At 44.7% G+C, this 16,664-nt stretch overlaps 1 protein-coding gene across 1 annotated transcript in view; it reads left to right on the top strand.

The window, feature by feature from the left end:
- LOC137311822 (xin actin-binding repeat-containing protein 1-like) overlaps positions 1–16,664 on the top strand; it is a 64,099-nt gene that overhangs the window by 34,334 nt on the left and 13,101 nt on the right. The window contains exon 6 of the mRNA XM_067978766.1: positions 12,521–12,648. Within this exon, the coding sequence (XP_067834867.1) occupies positions 12,521–12,648 (128 nt within the window). The remainder of the gene's footprint in view (positions 1–12,520; positions 12,649–16,664) is intronic.

The following is a 16,664-nucleotide window of genomic DNA, read 5'->3' as shown; positions in this document are numbered from 1 at the left end:
TATGTTTCCAAGTCGGGATGGTTTGTATATACAATAACGGACACCTGGGGGATGTGATTGCAGGTTTAAAATCACCTCAAGTTGTCTAATATGATGGTTTATCTACCGGGAAATCTTTGGGGATGGTTTTAGTGGATTTGGGCTCTGCTTTCCTGTTGGTTTCCGATGTTACGGTGGTTCTCTGATGCCCTGCGTGCTTCCCGTCATTGGCATGTGATGGCGTCTACATCAAAGTGTTACGTGATGTCATTGGCGCTTGTTTATCAAGTCACCATCAACATCTGAGGAAAGAGAAGGAAATTGTACAGATTCACATAATTGGGTTGGCTGAGCACCTATGACCTTATTGCCTCCGTGGGCTTAACCCAGTGAGCAGGTGCCGATGGCATGCTCAGCTCGCAGGGATGTCAATGGCGTGAGTCCCCAATGATTTCTGGAAGCAGTGATTGACTCAGCCTGATGGAGCAGCCAGGCTCCTAATGCCCTATAAATAGAGCCGGCTTATTCTCCCAAACATAGAGCAGCAATAGAATCAGCTGTCGGCATTTTCCCTGAGCCTGAAAGAGACTCGGACACAGCTGGGAGCAGGACTCCTTCCACCCACCGTTAGAACTACTGAGGATTCTAGCCTTTTAACTGGGATTCTGTAAAAAAGGCAAAGAAGGCTACACAGCAAGGAGAAAGGTTTTGGTAAGCACCATACTTCTTGTTAGTTGCGAAGGATTTTTTAAGCCCTATTTAAGTAGGATGTTATCAGTTAGAAGAAGAAAGGAACATGGGGGATGAAATTGGTGCTCTGCGAAAGCGTGAAATGTACGATAGTGAATCGGTAACCCATTTTACACTGCCCCCAATTTTCTGTCCCATTAATTTCAATGCTGCTTTCGCTATGAGCCTGTTTTCTGCTACTGGCATAGACCAATTAAACCCATATATAAGCTTAACCATTGATAGCAACAATAGTATTATATGATATGTTGAATATCAAGGAATAAGGCTGGCATTACACTTCAGGTCCTGATCTGAGGCTGGTATCCTCCAGCTGATTGCAGAGTCGGCACTGTAGACCGAGCTCAGTCTGACCAGCCTCAATGCAAATGCTGCGTTCCGCTCTTTCCCCATGGAACTTTACAGTGTTAGCTGAGCATGGGCGGCAGCAATCAGTTTGGTTGAGGATTCGAAAGATTCCACAAAAAGTTTTTGAAAGTTCCCTGGAGGCCCAAAGGCTCATTTAGAACTGGGATTTGTATTGGACTGGAGCCCTAATGCAGTTGGGGCAGGTTTGAACAGGTGTGAGATAGCCTTTGGAAGGAGGCTTCACATCTCTGTCCTGTTCTGGTATTTTCAAGTGATGTTCTATGATTCTAGGTTGCCCTTTTTTCACACTGATACATGCCCAAAACCCTTTCGCATCAATGTGAAAGTACTTTATAACTGTACTTCACGACATATTTAAGATACAGCAGGGTAGTCAGTATAAGTACTGGATGTTGTTCTGTAAGATGTGAAACAGGGCAGAAAGATCTAATATCACACGGGCCAAAGCCCAAGGCATGATAGTCACAGGCAGTCTCGGGTATACGTTGGCTTTCTCACAATAGATGAGGAACTATTATCAGTATTGGAGTAATTGATTTCTCCTTTGTACGTTGCTGTTGAGTGTTGTAGATGAAGAGTCTGCATGGGTTGAATGAAACCTGTTAAGTCGATGACTCAGCTAGACCTTCAAGAGTCAAGTGTGTCATAGTTTAGAAGGAAATTGTATCAATATTGGTGTAACTCAATAGTTAAGTACTGGCAGCTCACTGACTGTTTCCTCTCACTTGGAAATGTTTGTGTAATTGGCAGCTGCATGGTGTGTACTAAGATGGCTGATGAATACAAATCACATGTTTTGAAGCTCTGCAGTCTTTTCTAGTTTGTTACATGCTGAATTTAAAAAATACCACAGAACAATAAGAACTTGCACATTGGCCACTCTTTGCCTACATCACAATGACTACACTTTAAAAAGTAATTCATTGGATGAAAAGAGCTTTAGGACATCCTGAAGATGTGCTAGGTGCTACATAAATACAAGTTCTTTCCGCTTTAGCGAAAGAGCAGAAAATCTGATAATTAGCAAAAATTGGGAGAAAAGTTAGGGGAGGAGACCAAAAGCAAGATCAAAGGTTGAGGAGCCTTTTGACAGTGGGAAGAGATGGAATAAAGGTGATGGGTTTAGTAAGAGAGTTCCAGAGAGCAGGGGGTGATGGCTGAAATCTGGACGGGGGTAAGGGGGAGAATGAAGTGTCCAGGATTCCAAATTTAGAAGAGCAGACTGTGTTAGCTGGGACTTAGGCCTGGAGGAGATTTTAAAGTTGGGAAATGGAGAGCAGTGGAGGCTAACGAAAGCAGGGATGAAAGGTGAGCTGGACTTAGTACGGGAGAGTGTGCGGATGACAGAGTTCTAGAGAGTTACCAACATGGTTGTCTGATAAAATGTTGCTGGTTCTGAATGTACAGGACTGATGGAAAGGGATGGGTAAGTAGTTTGAAAGCAGATCCTTTTACAGTCCTGGCCCAAGCATTTAAATATGACTCACCACTTGTTGATTAGGATTTAAAATAGAAATTATCTCAATATGCCCATCAGTCAGCACCCAACCTTGAAGTTTTTTCTCTATCCAAATGTCTCTTTCCTTCTCTGAAGGCACAGACTGGGATACAGTCCCACAAGTCCCAGTAAACCTAACCCTAACCTTGCTTGTATTGTCATTTGTTATGTGTGAGTGTTGGCAGTGAGTGTGGTCAGGCTGTTTGACCGAATGAGCTTCAAAACCAAGAATGACCCTGACCAGCAGGAGTCATTAGATAGCAATCAGGAGTGGGAGCCCTGGCTGATAGTCCTGTTCCTAGCATACTTGATGTGAACTGTATCACTCCAGATGAGAACAGCTTTCTTAGCGCAGACCAAGGATTGACCGCAGAGCCACCCAAACCTGCAGACTCTGTTCACTCCCAAAGCAATGGGGGGGAATTAATGTAGGAACTGCAAGTCCATAATTGCATCATTTACCTATCATTCTTAGCAGGAACATGATGACAACTTGGATTGACACAATTCTAGACCAGATAATAGCAGAAATGAGAGCACAAAGTGCTCTGACTGCAGGAATAAGAAACAGCTGAGAAAGTGAAGTATAAATAATGTAATAAAAGGAGTTATCACCCATCACCCCTGTGCTCACTGTACTACATTGGCTCCAAGTTTACCAATACCTCAATTTTAAAATTCTCATCCTCTTGTTCAAATCCTTCCATGACCTCGTCCCTTTCTATCTCTGTAACTGTACCAGCCCTGCAACCCTCTAAGAACTCTGTGTTCCTCCAACTCTGGACTCTTGTGCATCCTGACTCTTAGGCCGTGCCTTCAGCTGTCTCGGCCTAAGTTCTGGAATTCTCTCCCTAAACCCTTCCACCTCTCTCTCCTCCTTTAAACTTACCTCTTTGACCAAGCTTTATGTTCAGTGTCAATTTTTATCTTATTACGCTCCTGTGAAACGCTTTGGGATGTTTTCCTATGTTAAAGGCACTATATAAATGCAAGTTCTTGTTGTATTAGCGCTGAGTTAGCTGATCTTAGTAGGCGGTGCTTCGATATAACTCAATAACTGCATGGAGTCGAGAAAAGGAGAATCACTCAGGGATCCTGCTTGTGATGCTTCTCAGTAACCGCTGTTGGAAAGTGCACATGGTTGAATGATGGTTTCAGCGATGATGCCCCTCTTGGTCAAACAGCCTTTTAACATTCACTATTTTGGCTCACACATGAAGAATGGACTCTGGGAAGGTCCCTACGGGTGCCCATGGAGCCGTACACCAGTGGCTTCAGGGGAGGATGGGTAAAAAGGTAGAGAAAAAATTGGTAAAAGGAAATAGAAGACTACATAGGGAAGATACTGGAGGGTACAGGCCACATGTATCAGCACCACCACGAACCACGGTTGAGCTGTGTGCCCTTCAAGTAGAGAATTCTGTACAAAGGTGGCCACTGTGGTAGGCAGAGGGGTGGGGAATCAACGGTCTGCTCGTGCCCACGGGCATCCATGCATAACCTGAATCAAAGAAAGAAAGACTGGCGTTTATATAGCACCTTTCACGACCTTAGGCTGTCCCAAAGTGCTTTACAGCCAATGAAGTACTTTTGAAGTGTAATCACTGTTGTAATGTAGGAAACGCAACAGCAAATTTGTGCACAGCAAGGTCCCATAAACCCCAAGGAGATAATGACTAGATGATCTGTTTTAGTGATGTTGGTTGAGGGATAAATGTTGGCCAGGACACCAGGGAGAACTCCCCTGCTCTTCTTCGAAATAGTGCCACGGGGCCTTTTCCGTCCATGTGAGAGGGAAGACGGGGCCTCGGTTTAACGACTCTCACGCAGAAGGCAGTATCTCCAACTGTGCAGCACTCCCTCTGTACTGCATGGGAGTGTCAGCCTAAATTTTATACTCAAATCCCTGGATTGGGACTTGAACCCACAGCCTTCTAACTCAGAGGTGAGAATGCTACCATGGAGCCACTGTTAACAATGGCCTCTTTCTAGAGATCTCTCCAGAGATCTGCCTCCATCACATTTTGGCACCAGCATCAAGTCAGAATTCAGGAATTTAAAATGGGAGAGAGAAAAGATTGAGCTTCGATCCGTTGCTAAAGCAAAAAGGAATTTCTAGGGAATTGGTACCATGCGACAATGATCAGTTTCTTTTTTAAAAATTGTGTTTTATATATAACATCAAGCAGTGGCTGGCCAGAAAAATGCTTTGCTGATTTTAGAACCCTGTCTGATTTCCAGCCAGAACTGATGCAGGGCCAAGGCCTATGATGCAGGCCCAGGCCTATGATGCAGGGCTCAGGTCAATGATGCAGGGCTCAGGTCAATGATGCAGGGCCCAGGCCTAAGATGCAGGGCCAAGGACCATGATGCAGGGTCAGGCCTATGATACAGAGCCAAGGTCCATGATGCAGGGTCAGGCCTGTGGTACAGGGCCAAGGTCCATGATGCAGGGTCAGGCCTACGATACAGGGCCAAGGTCCATGATGCAGGGTCAGGCCTGTGGTAAAGGGCCAAGGTCCATGATGCAGGGTCAGGCTTATGATACAGGGCCAAGGTCCATGATGCAGGCCTAGGCCTATGATACAGCACCAAGGTCCATGATGCAGGATCAGGCTTGTGATACAGAGCCAAGACCCATGATGTAAGGACAGCGTCCATCATGCAGTAACAAAACCCAGGATGCCAAGCCAAGGCCCAAACTACAGGAAGAGTGCCCACGTGACAGGGCATCACCAGAGCTAAAAATAGTAGGCGATAGATTGAGATAAATTAAGAAGTAATGATTAGATGACACTAAGTTTGAGTTATAATAGCACAGAGATTGTGAAACATTGCACAGTTTTGAGGTCCTGGGAAAGGAACTACATATATCAAATCTGCCACTCTGCATTACCCTGTCTGTCTGTTTCTTTATCTCCCTCTCTCTTTCTTTGTCTTTGCCTCATTACATCCCTGTCACTATCTATCTGTATGCATGTCCTGTTTTTTTCCCTCTGTATTTCAACATCACCAGTCTCTTTATCTTCCTATCCATTCATTTATGTTTCTCTTTAGTTCTCTCTTTCAATCTCTCGTCTGTCTGTCTCTACCTCCCTGTTTCTCCCCTTCCTGTCGATCGCCTTTCCTTCTCCTTTTCTGTTCCTGTCTCTCTCTCTTCCTTCAGTCTCTTCCTTCAATAGCTCTATGAAGGAAATACAGGCTTTGGGGAGAAATTCTAGCAGTGGGATTAGTTTTAGATTGCTGTAGCAAAGAGCCAGCACAGACACGCTGTGTTGAATGGTTTCATTCCTTGCTATAAATGTCCATGGTTCCCTCTTTCTGTACTTGTCTGTCTCCCCCTCTTTTTCTGTGTCTATCCCTGCCTGCTTCTCTCTGGCTTTCTCTCTCCACATCTCAATATTACCTTCTGTCTCTCTACTTCCCTATCTATATCTCTACCTTCTCTCTCTCTACCTCCCTCTTTCTGTCTCTTTGTCTCTCTGTCTCCCACACTCTCCCTTTCTGTCAATGCAGAGATGACTCCTATACACTCCACACCGTGTGAATGGCAACAGATAGTCAGTTGCCATTTTCTGTGCTCACCCATCCAACACAATCTGGTTAAGACCAGGCAGCTCAACCTTACAGTGGGTGGTGAATCAGAGGTAACATAATTTGACAGACTGTGAGTTGGGCATATGGGCATGTTGTGTAGTAAGGGAATGGCCTGCAAACCATCTACATTGCCCAATTTTTCCCCTACTCTCCTGATGGCAATATTCAATGAAGAGCAGGGAGTTCTCCTGCAAAGTATTAATGAATTGGAAGCATTTATTCCCTCCCACCTGGGCTGTAACACTTCAAATTCCCAAGCCCAATGTCATGCCTCTCACTATCATTCTTATGCCTACTTGCATTTATATAAAGCCTTATGATGCCATCAAAATGTCTTTTAGCATTTTATACAATGAATTCCCTTTGAAGTACAATGAGTGTTGTTATCTAGGCAAACATGACAGCCAATCTGCACCTGCAATTCCCACAAACAGCAATGAGATGAGTGACCAGTTAATCTGATTATTTATTTTTTGTTCTGGTGGTTTTGGTTGAGGGACGAATGTTGTCCAGGACATTGGGAGAACTCTCCTCTCCTCTAATAATGCCATCAGATCTTTTACATCCACCTGAATGGATGTGACAAGTAAAGATTTTCATTTGAAATTTTACAATGCTTATTTATTTTGAAATGTGTTCTGAGTGGTTTGGGGGCTGTTAAATTTGTGTTATTTATACATGTCTGTGAAAGAACACAAAATGAAGAACAGCAGAGAAAGGGGTAACTTCAAGGAGGGAAATCCTGGAAGGACTGCTCCATCATTTGACCAAGGAGTAGAGTTCTAGATAACAAGTCCTGAATTTAAACATGGTACAAAAAAAGAACTTGCATTTATAAAGGACCTTTCATGACCTCAGGACACCCCAAAGCATTTTATAGCCAGTGAAGTACATTTGAAGTGTAGTCACTGCTGTATTGTAGGAAACACAGCAGCCAATTTGCACACAGCAAGGTCCCACAATCAGCAATGAGATAATCTGTTTCAATGATGTTGGTTGAGGGATAAGTATTTGCTAGGACACTGAGGAGAACTCCCCTGCTCTTCTTCAAAATAGTGCCATGGGATCTTTTACATCCCCCTAAGAGGGCAGATGGGGCCTCAGTTTAACATCTCATCTGAAAGACAGCATCTCTGACAGTGCAGCACTCCCTCCCTACTGCACTGAAGCATCGGCCTGGATTATGTGCTCAAGTCTCTGGAGTGGGCTTATGAACCCACAAACTTCTGACTCAGAGACAAGAATGCTACCACTGAGCCAAGGCTGACAACTTGGGTAGAGTATTATTTCAAGGTAAACAAGGCCATTAAGACGAAATGACAAATTTAAATGAATAAATGTGAAAATAAAGTTAAAACAAATATATTGAGAAGAACTTTTTTACTCAAAGAATGACAAATGTTTGGAATAATAAGGAAGTGAAAGAATGTGCATTTATATAGCACCTTTCACAACCTCAGGACCGAAGTGCTTCATAGATAATTAAATATTTTTGAAGTGTAGTCATTGTTGTAATGTAGCAGACCGGAGTTTGAGTTCATAGTCTAAGGTCCTACAACTGCAATGAGAATAAATTACCATTTATACATAATCTGTTTTAGTGTTGGTGTTCTTTGATGGATTAAGGTTGGCTAGGACACTGGGAGAACTTCTCTATTCTTCTGTGAACAGTGTCATTGGATCTTTTATGTTGACCTGAGCAGGCAGACAGGACCTCAGTTTAATATCTCATCTGAAAGACCTCTGACAATGCTGCACTCCCTCAGTACTATAGCAGAATGTCAGCCTAGACTATGTGCTGAAGTCTCAGTGGTGGGGATGAACCCACACCATTTCTGACTCAGAGGCAACAGTGCGACCAACTGAGCCACGGATGACAATCTGACAGGCACCATAATAGAAAGAAAAATCCAGTTGGACGTTGAGATAGAAGAGTTAAAGTAATAGAGAGGGATTAGTTTTAATGGGCCAAATGGCCTTTTGGTCATCCTTAGTTGTTCTCATGTACTTATGTATCCATATCTTTTACATGAATAGTTTCAGTGAGATTGGAGATATCTCACATTATAAGATAGGAGAACAATTCTAGCACCTCAAATGCCTGAAGTTACTAGTTAGGCCTGTAAATACCACGTCGGGCCCACGGCCAAGGCTCCTCGTGGTTACTGGAGCAGTGACAGAGCAATATTACCACCGTTCTCAAACTAGTCAATAGAATGTGTGGGCTAATTTAAAAATAAATATTTCATTCCATGTCTGGAGGACACACAGAGGGATGCTGTTAAACACAATGTTTTCTAACCCAATAGACAACTTAAAAGGATTACCCATAATAAGTGATGAGATCACACATAAGGTTGCCGGGCACATGTCCAGTTTTGGGTCAGGCAAGATTTATTTTTGAGTAAATGTTCCATAAATTTCTAATAAGTAAATTGGAGCTGTGTTTCTTAAATTAGACATTTTTTCCCACCTTATTTCTGTGGCTCATGATGTGAAGGTATTAATTGTTAAGTCCAGCTGGCTCAGTTAGTAATGCTCTCACCTCTGGGCTGGAAGACTGTGGCTTTAAATCCCACCCCAGGAGTTTGCGTTCATAGTCTAAGCATTAGACAGTGCATTAATAAGGGAGAGCAATCAGATGTACTGATGAGACATTAACAGTGAGGCCCTATTTGTCTGTTCAGGTGAATGCCAAAAATTTCCTGGCACTATTTGAACAAAAGAAGGGAGTTTTCCTGGCATCCAAGCCAACATTCCCCCCTCTGCCAATACATTAAAAAAAGATTAACTGGTCAGTTAGCTCATTGGTGGCTGTGAGATCTTTGTGTCTGCAAAATGGCTGCTGCACTTGCTAATAAGAAAATGATAAGCACTGCAGTTCAAAGTATTTATTGTGTGTAAAGTGCTTTGTAATGTTTCTGAAAGATATAAGGTGCTATATATATGCAAGCCAAGCCCCAGAATCCAATCCACAATGCAGCCCTTTGCCCTACTTCTATCTCATCTTTCTCCCGTCCTCTGTCCACTTCTATTCTATCCCTCCACCATTTCTATCCCATGCCCTTTCCCACTTCAAACCCTCAATTCTCTGGACTGAGGTAGGTGTGTCATTGCACCAGGGAAAGAGTGTGTACGTAGTATCAGGTTAACAAGTGTCAGCCTTGGCTCAGTGGTAGCAATCTGAGTCAGAAGCCCCACTCCAGGATTGAGCACATAAGTGCAGTATGGAGGGAGTACTGCTTTGGGATGAAATGATGTGGATTTCATTTCCACATCGTTCACCTGACGAAGGAGGTAGCCTCCGAAAGCTTGTGAATTTAAAATAAAATTGCTGGACTATAACTTGGTGTTGTAAAATTGTTTACAATTGGGATGAAATGTTATACTGAGGTCTGTTAGCCCTTTCAGGTGAATGTGGCACTTTTTGACAAAGAGCAAGAGAGGTGTCTGGGGCCAATATTTGTCACTCAAACAAATTATCTGGTCATTCATCTCCTTGCTGTTAATGGGACCTAGCTGTGTGCAAATTGGCTGCCACATTTGCCATACAACAACAACAGTGACTACACTTCAAAAGTAATTCATTGGCTGCTTTGCGCTTTTGGACATCCTGAAGACATGAAAGGCGTTATATAAATCCAAGTCCTTTCTTTTCTTTGGACGGGAACTCTTCTTAGATGGATTTCTCAGTAGTTTGGTTTGGAGACTCTTGGAGTGCAGTGAAAGGTCTCCACACGTGTTAGACAGCTAGGCGGCTAGACAAAAACAGGTTGGAAACTGGCCTCACTCAGTATTGGCCTCACTCAGTACTGGCCTCACTCAACATTTGCCTGAGGAAGGAGAAAATCTCCGAAAGCTTGTGAATTTAAAATAAAATTGCTGGACTATAACTTGGTGTTGTAAAATTGTTTAGTATTGGGACATTCATTAAACAGCAGAGCATGATGTGATTGTACAGCAGATCCTGTGATTGTTTGTTGTAAGTAACCTAAGACCCTAAAGCCAGCTGACAGCGATTCCTGTAGGGATGGATCACAGCCTCTTCCTGCCCTTGTTCCACACAATGGGTGGGCCGGCATTCCCTTTGCTTGAGGTCGTTGTTTATTCAGCGCTGATAGCCCCAGCCCCTGACACATTGTTGGCTGACAATTCAGAGCTGCTCCGTGCTGAGTCTGCAGCTCCCTCTGTGCGTGCATGCGTGTGTATATGTTTTTTGGTCAGTAATTAGCTCACTAAGGGGCCCAAGTCAAAAAGCTCCAAAGGACTGAGGCACTGGCGGGTGCGTAATTTGGGTTTAATGTTGTTGGCTTCTTTGAATGTATGTCATTATTTTTTTTTGGACCAGGGGTGAGAGGGGGAGGAAGAGCATCTTACAGTGACAATGAATGTTCTTTTTATGATACACATATTAAGAAACCTTGGTGAAGGGCCGGAGTTCATAGCGCAGGAGTAAGAGAGAATGCGAGGTAAATGAGGAATTAATAGTTCGGACATGTAGTGCTTGGGATTGTTGGAGTAAGGAAAGGCCTGAATGCCCTTTTAAATTGAAGGATTTCAGCCTGCAACTTATGCTATCCACTGGACTCATAAACGTAGATGACTCGACCCCTGTTGTTCAAGAAACATGGACCCAAACTCACAGACCCAGGATGCCAATAGCATCATGGCATCAATAACTGCAACAAGTTGAATTTCGATAGAGCTCCTCACATGCAATAAAATGTCTCAGGACACTGATAAGGGCAGGAAAAGGGAAGACAGGAGGGTCAGTGATTAGTGGGAGTCAAAGAGACGGTTGGTTTTGAGGAGAATTTTGGAAGCAGGAGTGAGGCAGCAAGGTGGAGGGGTTTAAGAAGGGAGTTCAAGAGGGCAGGAACATAACGGCTGAACGAGTGGCCACTATCAGTGCTGTGGAGGAAGCAAGGGACAAGGAATAGTCTGGTGTTAGAGGAGTGAAGGGGCCTGGACGGGATGACTAAGATAGAGTGGGGTGACGCCAAAAAGGGGGACAAGAATTTTGATATGAACTCAACGGAGGCACAGGTTGCCAGTAGAGGGCGGTGAAGTGCCATTGAGGATGTAGGCCGTGGCGTTTTGAATGAGTTGTGACTTGTGGAGCGTTGAGGCACCAAAAAATTCCATCAAAAGCTGCCCAATTGGAACGTTACAACTGAAATGGTGGCCTTATTATAACAATATTATGCTGCACACATCAGCAGAAAAATGATTATCCATACAGCCTCCTAGGGGCATAGGGAGAGGATGTTGATTGGACAAAATAAACTGGGAGGTTTGGCGCACAGGGGTTGATAGAGCACTGCATGACCGAAACTGGATTTGTAATGGGAATGCGTCTGAGGGAAGTGAGTTGATCCACAGTTTTAAAGAGGGAATGTTTTTTTAAATGGATTGTGTGGCAAAGGTCTTCAGCCATCTTACCCCTACCCTCTCGAATTCTCTTCCTAAATCCCTCTGCCTTGCACTTCATTTCCCTCCTTCAAAGACTCCTCAAAATCTACCTCTTCAAACTATGCTGTGGGCCACTTCCCTAACTCTTTTATTACTGCTCACATCTGTTTTCTTTCTCCCATGAAGCAACTTGGGATGAGATGACACTAAGTTAGGAGGCACAGTAAGTTGTGTAGTTGGGGGCAGGGGGTTACAAAAGGACATAGTTTTCAAGCTAATAAAATAACAATTTAAATAAGTGAGTAGGCGAAACTATGGCAGATGGAGTTTAAAGTGAGGTCATTCTGGCCTCTTGCACATCCGTGATTTTAATCACCCCACCTTTGGCGGCCGTGCCTTCAGCTGCCTAGGCCCAAACCACTGGAATTCCCTCCCTAAACCTCTCCACCTCTCTACCTCTTTTGACCAAGCTTTTAGTCACCTAATACCTCTTTATGTGGCTCGGTGTCAAATGTTTTTAGATAATGCTCCTGTGAAGTGCCTTGGAACACTTTACTACATTAAAGGTGCGATATAAATGCAAGTTGTTGTTGTTGTTATTGTCATCCACTTTGAACCCGAGAAAGACAAATCGGAATATTTTTTTAATGATGAGAGGCTATGATCTGTGGAGAAGCAAAGGGATTTAGGTGTCCACGTACAAAAATCACTAACAGCTAGTGCACAGGTGCAAAAAGGCTAATGGAATGTGGCCTTTATCTCAAGGGGTTAGAATTCAAAAGTGAGGAAGTTATGCCTCAGACTCCAGGACAATCCGGGTGGGTCGGCAAAAACAGCCTGCAGTTCCTTTTTGGGGAGCATTTCTTGTGAAAAATCTTCTGAAATTTGACTTGATAAAATTCTTTCCTTTTGCAGAAGAGAATAGATTGTTGCATCTCAAGTCCAACAACCAGCCACTGGAAGAACAGGAGGTCACCTCTGTCAAAGAGAGGTTAGGCATCTATCTGACTAAAGTATCTGCAGCAGACTCCTCAGTGAAGCCTGTGAGTATTCAGCATTCCATTCATTCTCTCTCTCTCTCTCAAAACCATAAAGGTCAAGAGGACACCATGAGCAGGCCCAAACACTATTAGATTGCTTACAGAGGCAAAATATCTACTGTTCTTAAAGGGGTACCATCTTCATGAAAAATTGTTTGGCAAATCTTTTGATTTACTTGCCAACAGCTAACCTGGGACAGTTCCGGTATCAGGAAACTTAATGTATGAGGAAAAGTTAAGGATTTTGGGCTTGCTCTCTTTGGGAAAGTGGAGGCTGACGTGACCTCACTGAAGATTTCAAGATTATAAAAAGTGTTGACAAAATTAATCCAGGCAGATTAAAGGGTACAATAATGTAGTGGTTTTGCTATCCAGAGGCCTGGACTAATAGTCCATGAGTTCAAATCCCACTATAGCAATTTGAAAATTTGAATTCAATTTAAGAAGTCAGGAAATGAAAAACTGGGACAGAACAGGTCACATTGCATCAGGCATGGGACAGAATGAGTCACATTTTTTTTATTCGTTTATGGGATGTGGGCATCGCTGGCGAGGCCAGCATTTATTTCCCATCCCCAATTGCCCTTGAGTAGGTGGTGGTGAGCCGCCTTCTTGAACTGCTGCAGTCCATGTGGTGAAGGTTCTCCCACAGTGCTGTTAGGAAGGGAGTTGCAGGATTTTGATCCAGCGACAATGAAGGAACGGCGATATATTTCCAAGTCGGGATGGTGTGTGACTTGGAGGGGAACGTGCAGGTGGTGTTGTTCCCATGTGCCTGCTACTCGTGTCCTTTCAGGTGGTAGAGGTCGTGGGTTTGGGAGGTGCTGTCAAAGAAGCCTTGGCGAGTTGCTGCAGTGCATCCTTTGGATGGTACACACTGCAGCCACAGTGCGCCGGTGGTGAAGGGAGTGAATGTTTAGGGTGGTGGATGGGGTGCCAATCAAGCGGGCTGCTTTGTCCCGGATGGTGTCGAGCTTCTTGAGTGTTGTTGGAGCTGCACTCATCCAGGCAAGTGGAGAGTATTTCATCACACTCCTGACTTGTGCCTTGTAGATGGTGGAAAGGCTTTGGGGAGTCAGGAGGTGAGTCACTCGCCGCAGAATACCCAGCCTCTGACCTGCTCTTGTAGCCCAGAATTGCATATAATACAATGGTGACTATACTTCAAAAGTACTTCATTGGCTGTAAAGGGCGCTACATAAATGCAAGTCTTTCTTTATTGCACCAAGTATGGAACCAAATGGGTCACAGTGTACCATGTATGGGGCCAAATGGGTCACAGTGCACCATGTATGGGACTAAATGGGTCACAGTGCACCATGTATGGAACAGAATAGGTCACATTGCACCATGTATGGGACCAAATGGGTCACAGTGCACCATGTATGGGACCAAATGGGTCAGAGTGCACCATGTTTGAAACAGAATAGGTCACAGTGCACCATGATTGGGACCAAATGGGTCAGAGTGCACCATGTATGGGACCAAATGGGTCAGAGTGCACCATGTATGGGACCAAATGGGTCACAGTGCACCATGTATGGGACCAAATGGGTCGCAGTGCACCATGTATGGGACCAAATGGGTCACAGTGCACCATGTATGGGACCAAATGGGTCACAGTGCATCATGTATGGGACCAAATGGGTCACAGTGCACCATGTATGGGACCAAATGGGTCAGAGTGCACCATGTATGGGACCAAATGGGTCACAGTGCATCATGTATGGGACCAAATGGGTCACAGTGCATCATGTATGGAACCAAATGGGTCACAGTGCACATGTATGGGACCAAATGGGTCACAGTGCATCATGTTACGGACCGAATGGGTCACAGTGCATCATGTATGGGACCAAATGGGTCACAGTGCATCATGTATGGGACCAAATGGGTCAGAGTGCACATGTATGGGACCAAATGGGTCAGAGTGCACCATGTATGGGACCAAATGGGTCACAGTGCATCATGTATGGGACCAAATGGGTCACAGTGCATCATGTATGGGACCAAATGGGTCAGAGTGCACATGTATGGGACCAAATGGGTCACAGTGCATCATGTATGGGACCAAATGGGTCACAGTGCACCATGTATGGGACCAAATGGGTCACAGTGCACCATGTATGGGACCAAATGGGTCACAGTGCATCATGTATGGGACCAAATGGGTCACAGTGCATCATGTATGGAACCAAATGGGTCACAGTGCACATGTATGGGACCAAATGGGTCACAGTGCACATGTATGGGACCAAATGGGTCACAGTGCATCATGTATGGGACCAAATGGGTCACAGTGCATCATGTATGGGACCAAATGGGTCAGAGTGCACATGTATGGGACCAAATGGGTCAGAGTGCACATGTATGGGACCAAATGGGTCACAGTGCACCATGTATGGGACCAAATGGGTCACAGTGCATCATGTATGGGACCAAATGGGTCACAGTGCATCATGTATGGGACCAAATGGGTCAGAGTGCACATGTATGGGACCAAATGGGTCAGAGTGCACATGTATGGGACCAAATGGGTCACAGTGCACCATGTATGGGACCAAATGGGTCACAGTGCATCATGTATGGGACCAAATGGGTCACAGTGCACCATGTATGGGACCAAATGGGTCACAGTGCACCATGTAAGGGACAGAATGGTTCATGTTCCACCAGATATGGGCAACACACACTTTAACAGGGGACAATATGGTCCTGCGTTTGGAATTTTAGAAGCAGGGTCTTGCTTGCCAGTCAAGCTACTGACATCACTTGAAAACTTCCCTCAAGGAGAAGTGATATCCCTTTAAAGATCTGATTCAATGGTATTTGTTAACCACAGTGACTGAAGTACGTACATTCATTACATTCATGCCATGCTATTTTTATCCTGCTCTGCCTGAATCTGAAGTGGTTTATCTACCTTCCACATGAACCTGCTCAATGTTTCCCCAGCCAGTGGCAGCTCTTTGGAAACTCAGTGTAGAATCGGGCAGGCTGCTTCCCACAGTACAGACCAGCTGTTGGTTCGCTTCACAAATGTACCTTCTTGACTGAACAGTGTATCTTTATCCTTACACGATGCACTCATGACACCTGTTGGCAGGAAAGGGATACTGCAGGACACAAAATACAAAGGGGTGGAAATTCGCCTACAGCTCTTTTGGGCCCAGAATTAGCACAGCGGGAGCCCAACCCGGGAGGCCTGAGGCCGGCCTGAAATTGGGCCTCGGGTCTCATCTCAATAAGTTTGTTGAGCTGCCATCACCGGTCGCACCACCACAGGCAGCTTGCCCATTTCAGAGAATGAAGCAGCGATCCTTAGGTAAGTGCCAAGGGGGGGATTGGACAGCAGGAGGGAGGGCCAATCACAGCTGTGCTGTGAAGCCTGGAGGAGCACTCCTACTCCTCCTGGCTCCGCATAAATTTAAAAAAAACATACCTTTTTAGTGGCAGCCACTTGCTAGGCCGCATTCACGCCTGGAAAACCTGATTGGTGCAGGCCCCAACACCCAATTTCCTGGAGGGGTCCTAAAACAGGCGATAGGCCACTCATTAGCATATGCAATGGGCTAACGCCAGTTTTAATGTGATGTCAGATGTTTTCTGGGCATCCTTGGGGCACAAGGCATAGCCCTGTGAAATTGGTCATTTTTGCCCCTGTTTTCCATCTGGAACATGGGCACAACGATGCCCAATTTCTACCCCATAATTCAGCGGGTCCTTTTTGTTCTCTGCTCTCAACACTCTACATTTCTAACGTAATGTAACATCCCATGGTGCAGGAAAAGTGTGGTCAAAGAAATAAGTTTTAAGGAGGCTTTTGATTGTAGGAAAAGCGGTAGCAAGGTGTAGAGATTCAGGAAAGGAGAATGCCAGAATCAGCAAAGTAGATGGTGTGTGCTGGGATGTAAAGGTGGGATGGAGTGAGGCTGTGGGGGGATTTGAAAATAAGGATGATGATGTTGCAGGCGCTACGCTGGTGAACAGGAAGCCAGTGCAAGCTACAGGTGATAGGT

The sequence above is a fragment of the Heptranchias perlo genome, chromosome 3, assembly GCF_035084215.1.
Source record: "Heptranchias perlo isolate sHepPer1 chromosome 3, sHepPer1.hap1, whole genome shotgun sequence".
Taxonomy (NCBI): domain Eukaryota; kingdom Metazoa; phylum Chordata; class Chondrichthyes; order Hexanchiformes; family Hexanchidae; genus Heptranchias; species Heptranchias perlo.
The sequence above is the reverse complement of the archived record's forward strand: the minus strand, read 5'-3'. Positions and strand labels throughout refer to the sequence as shown.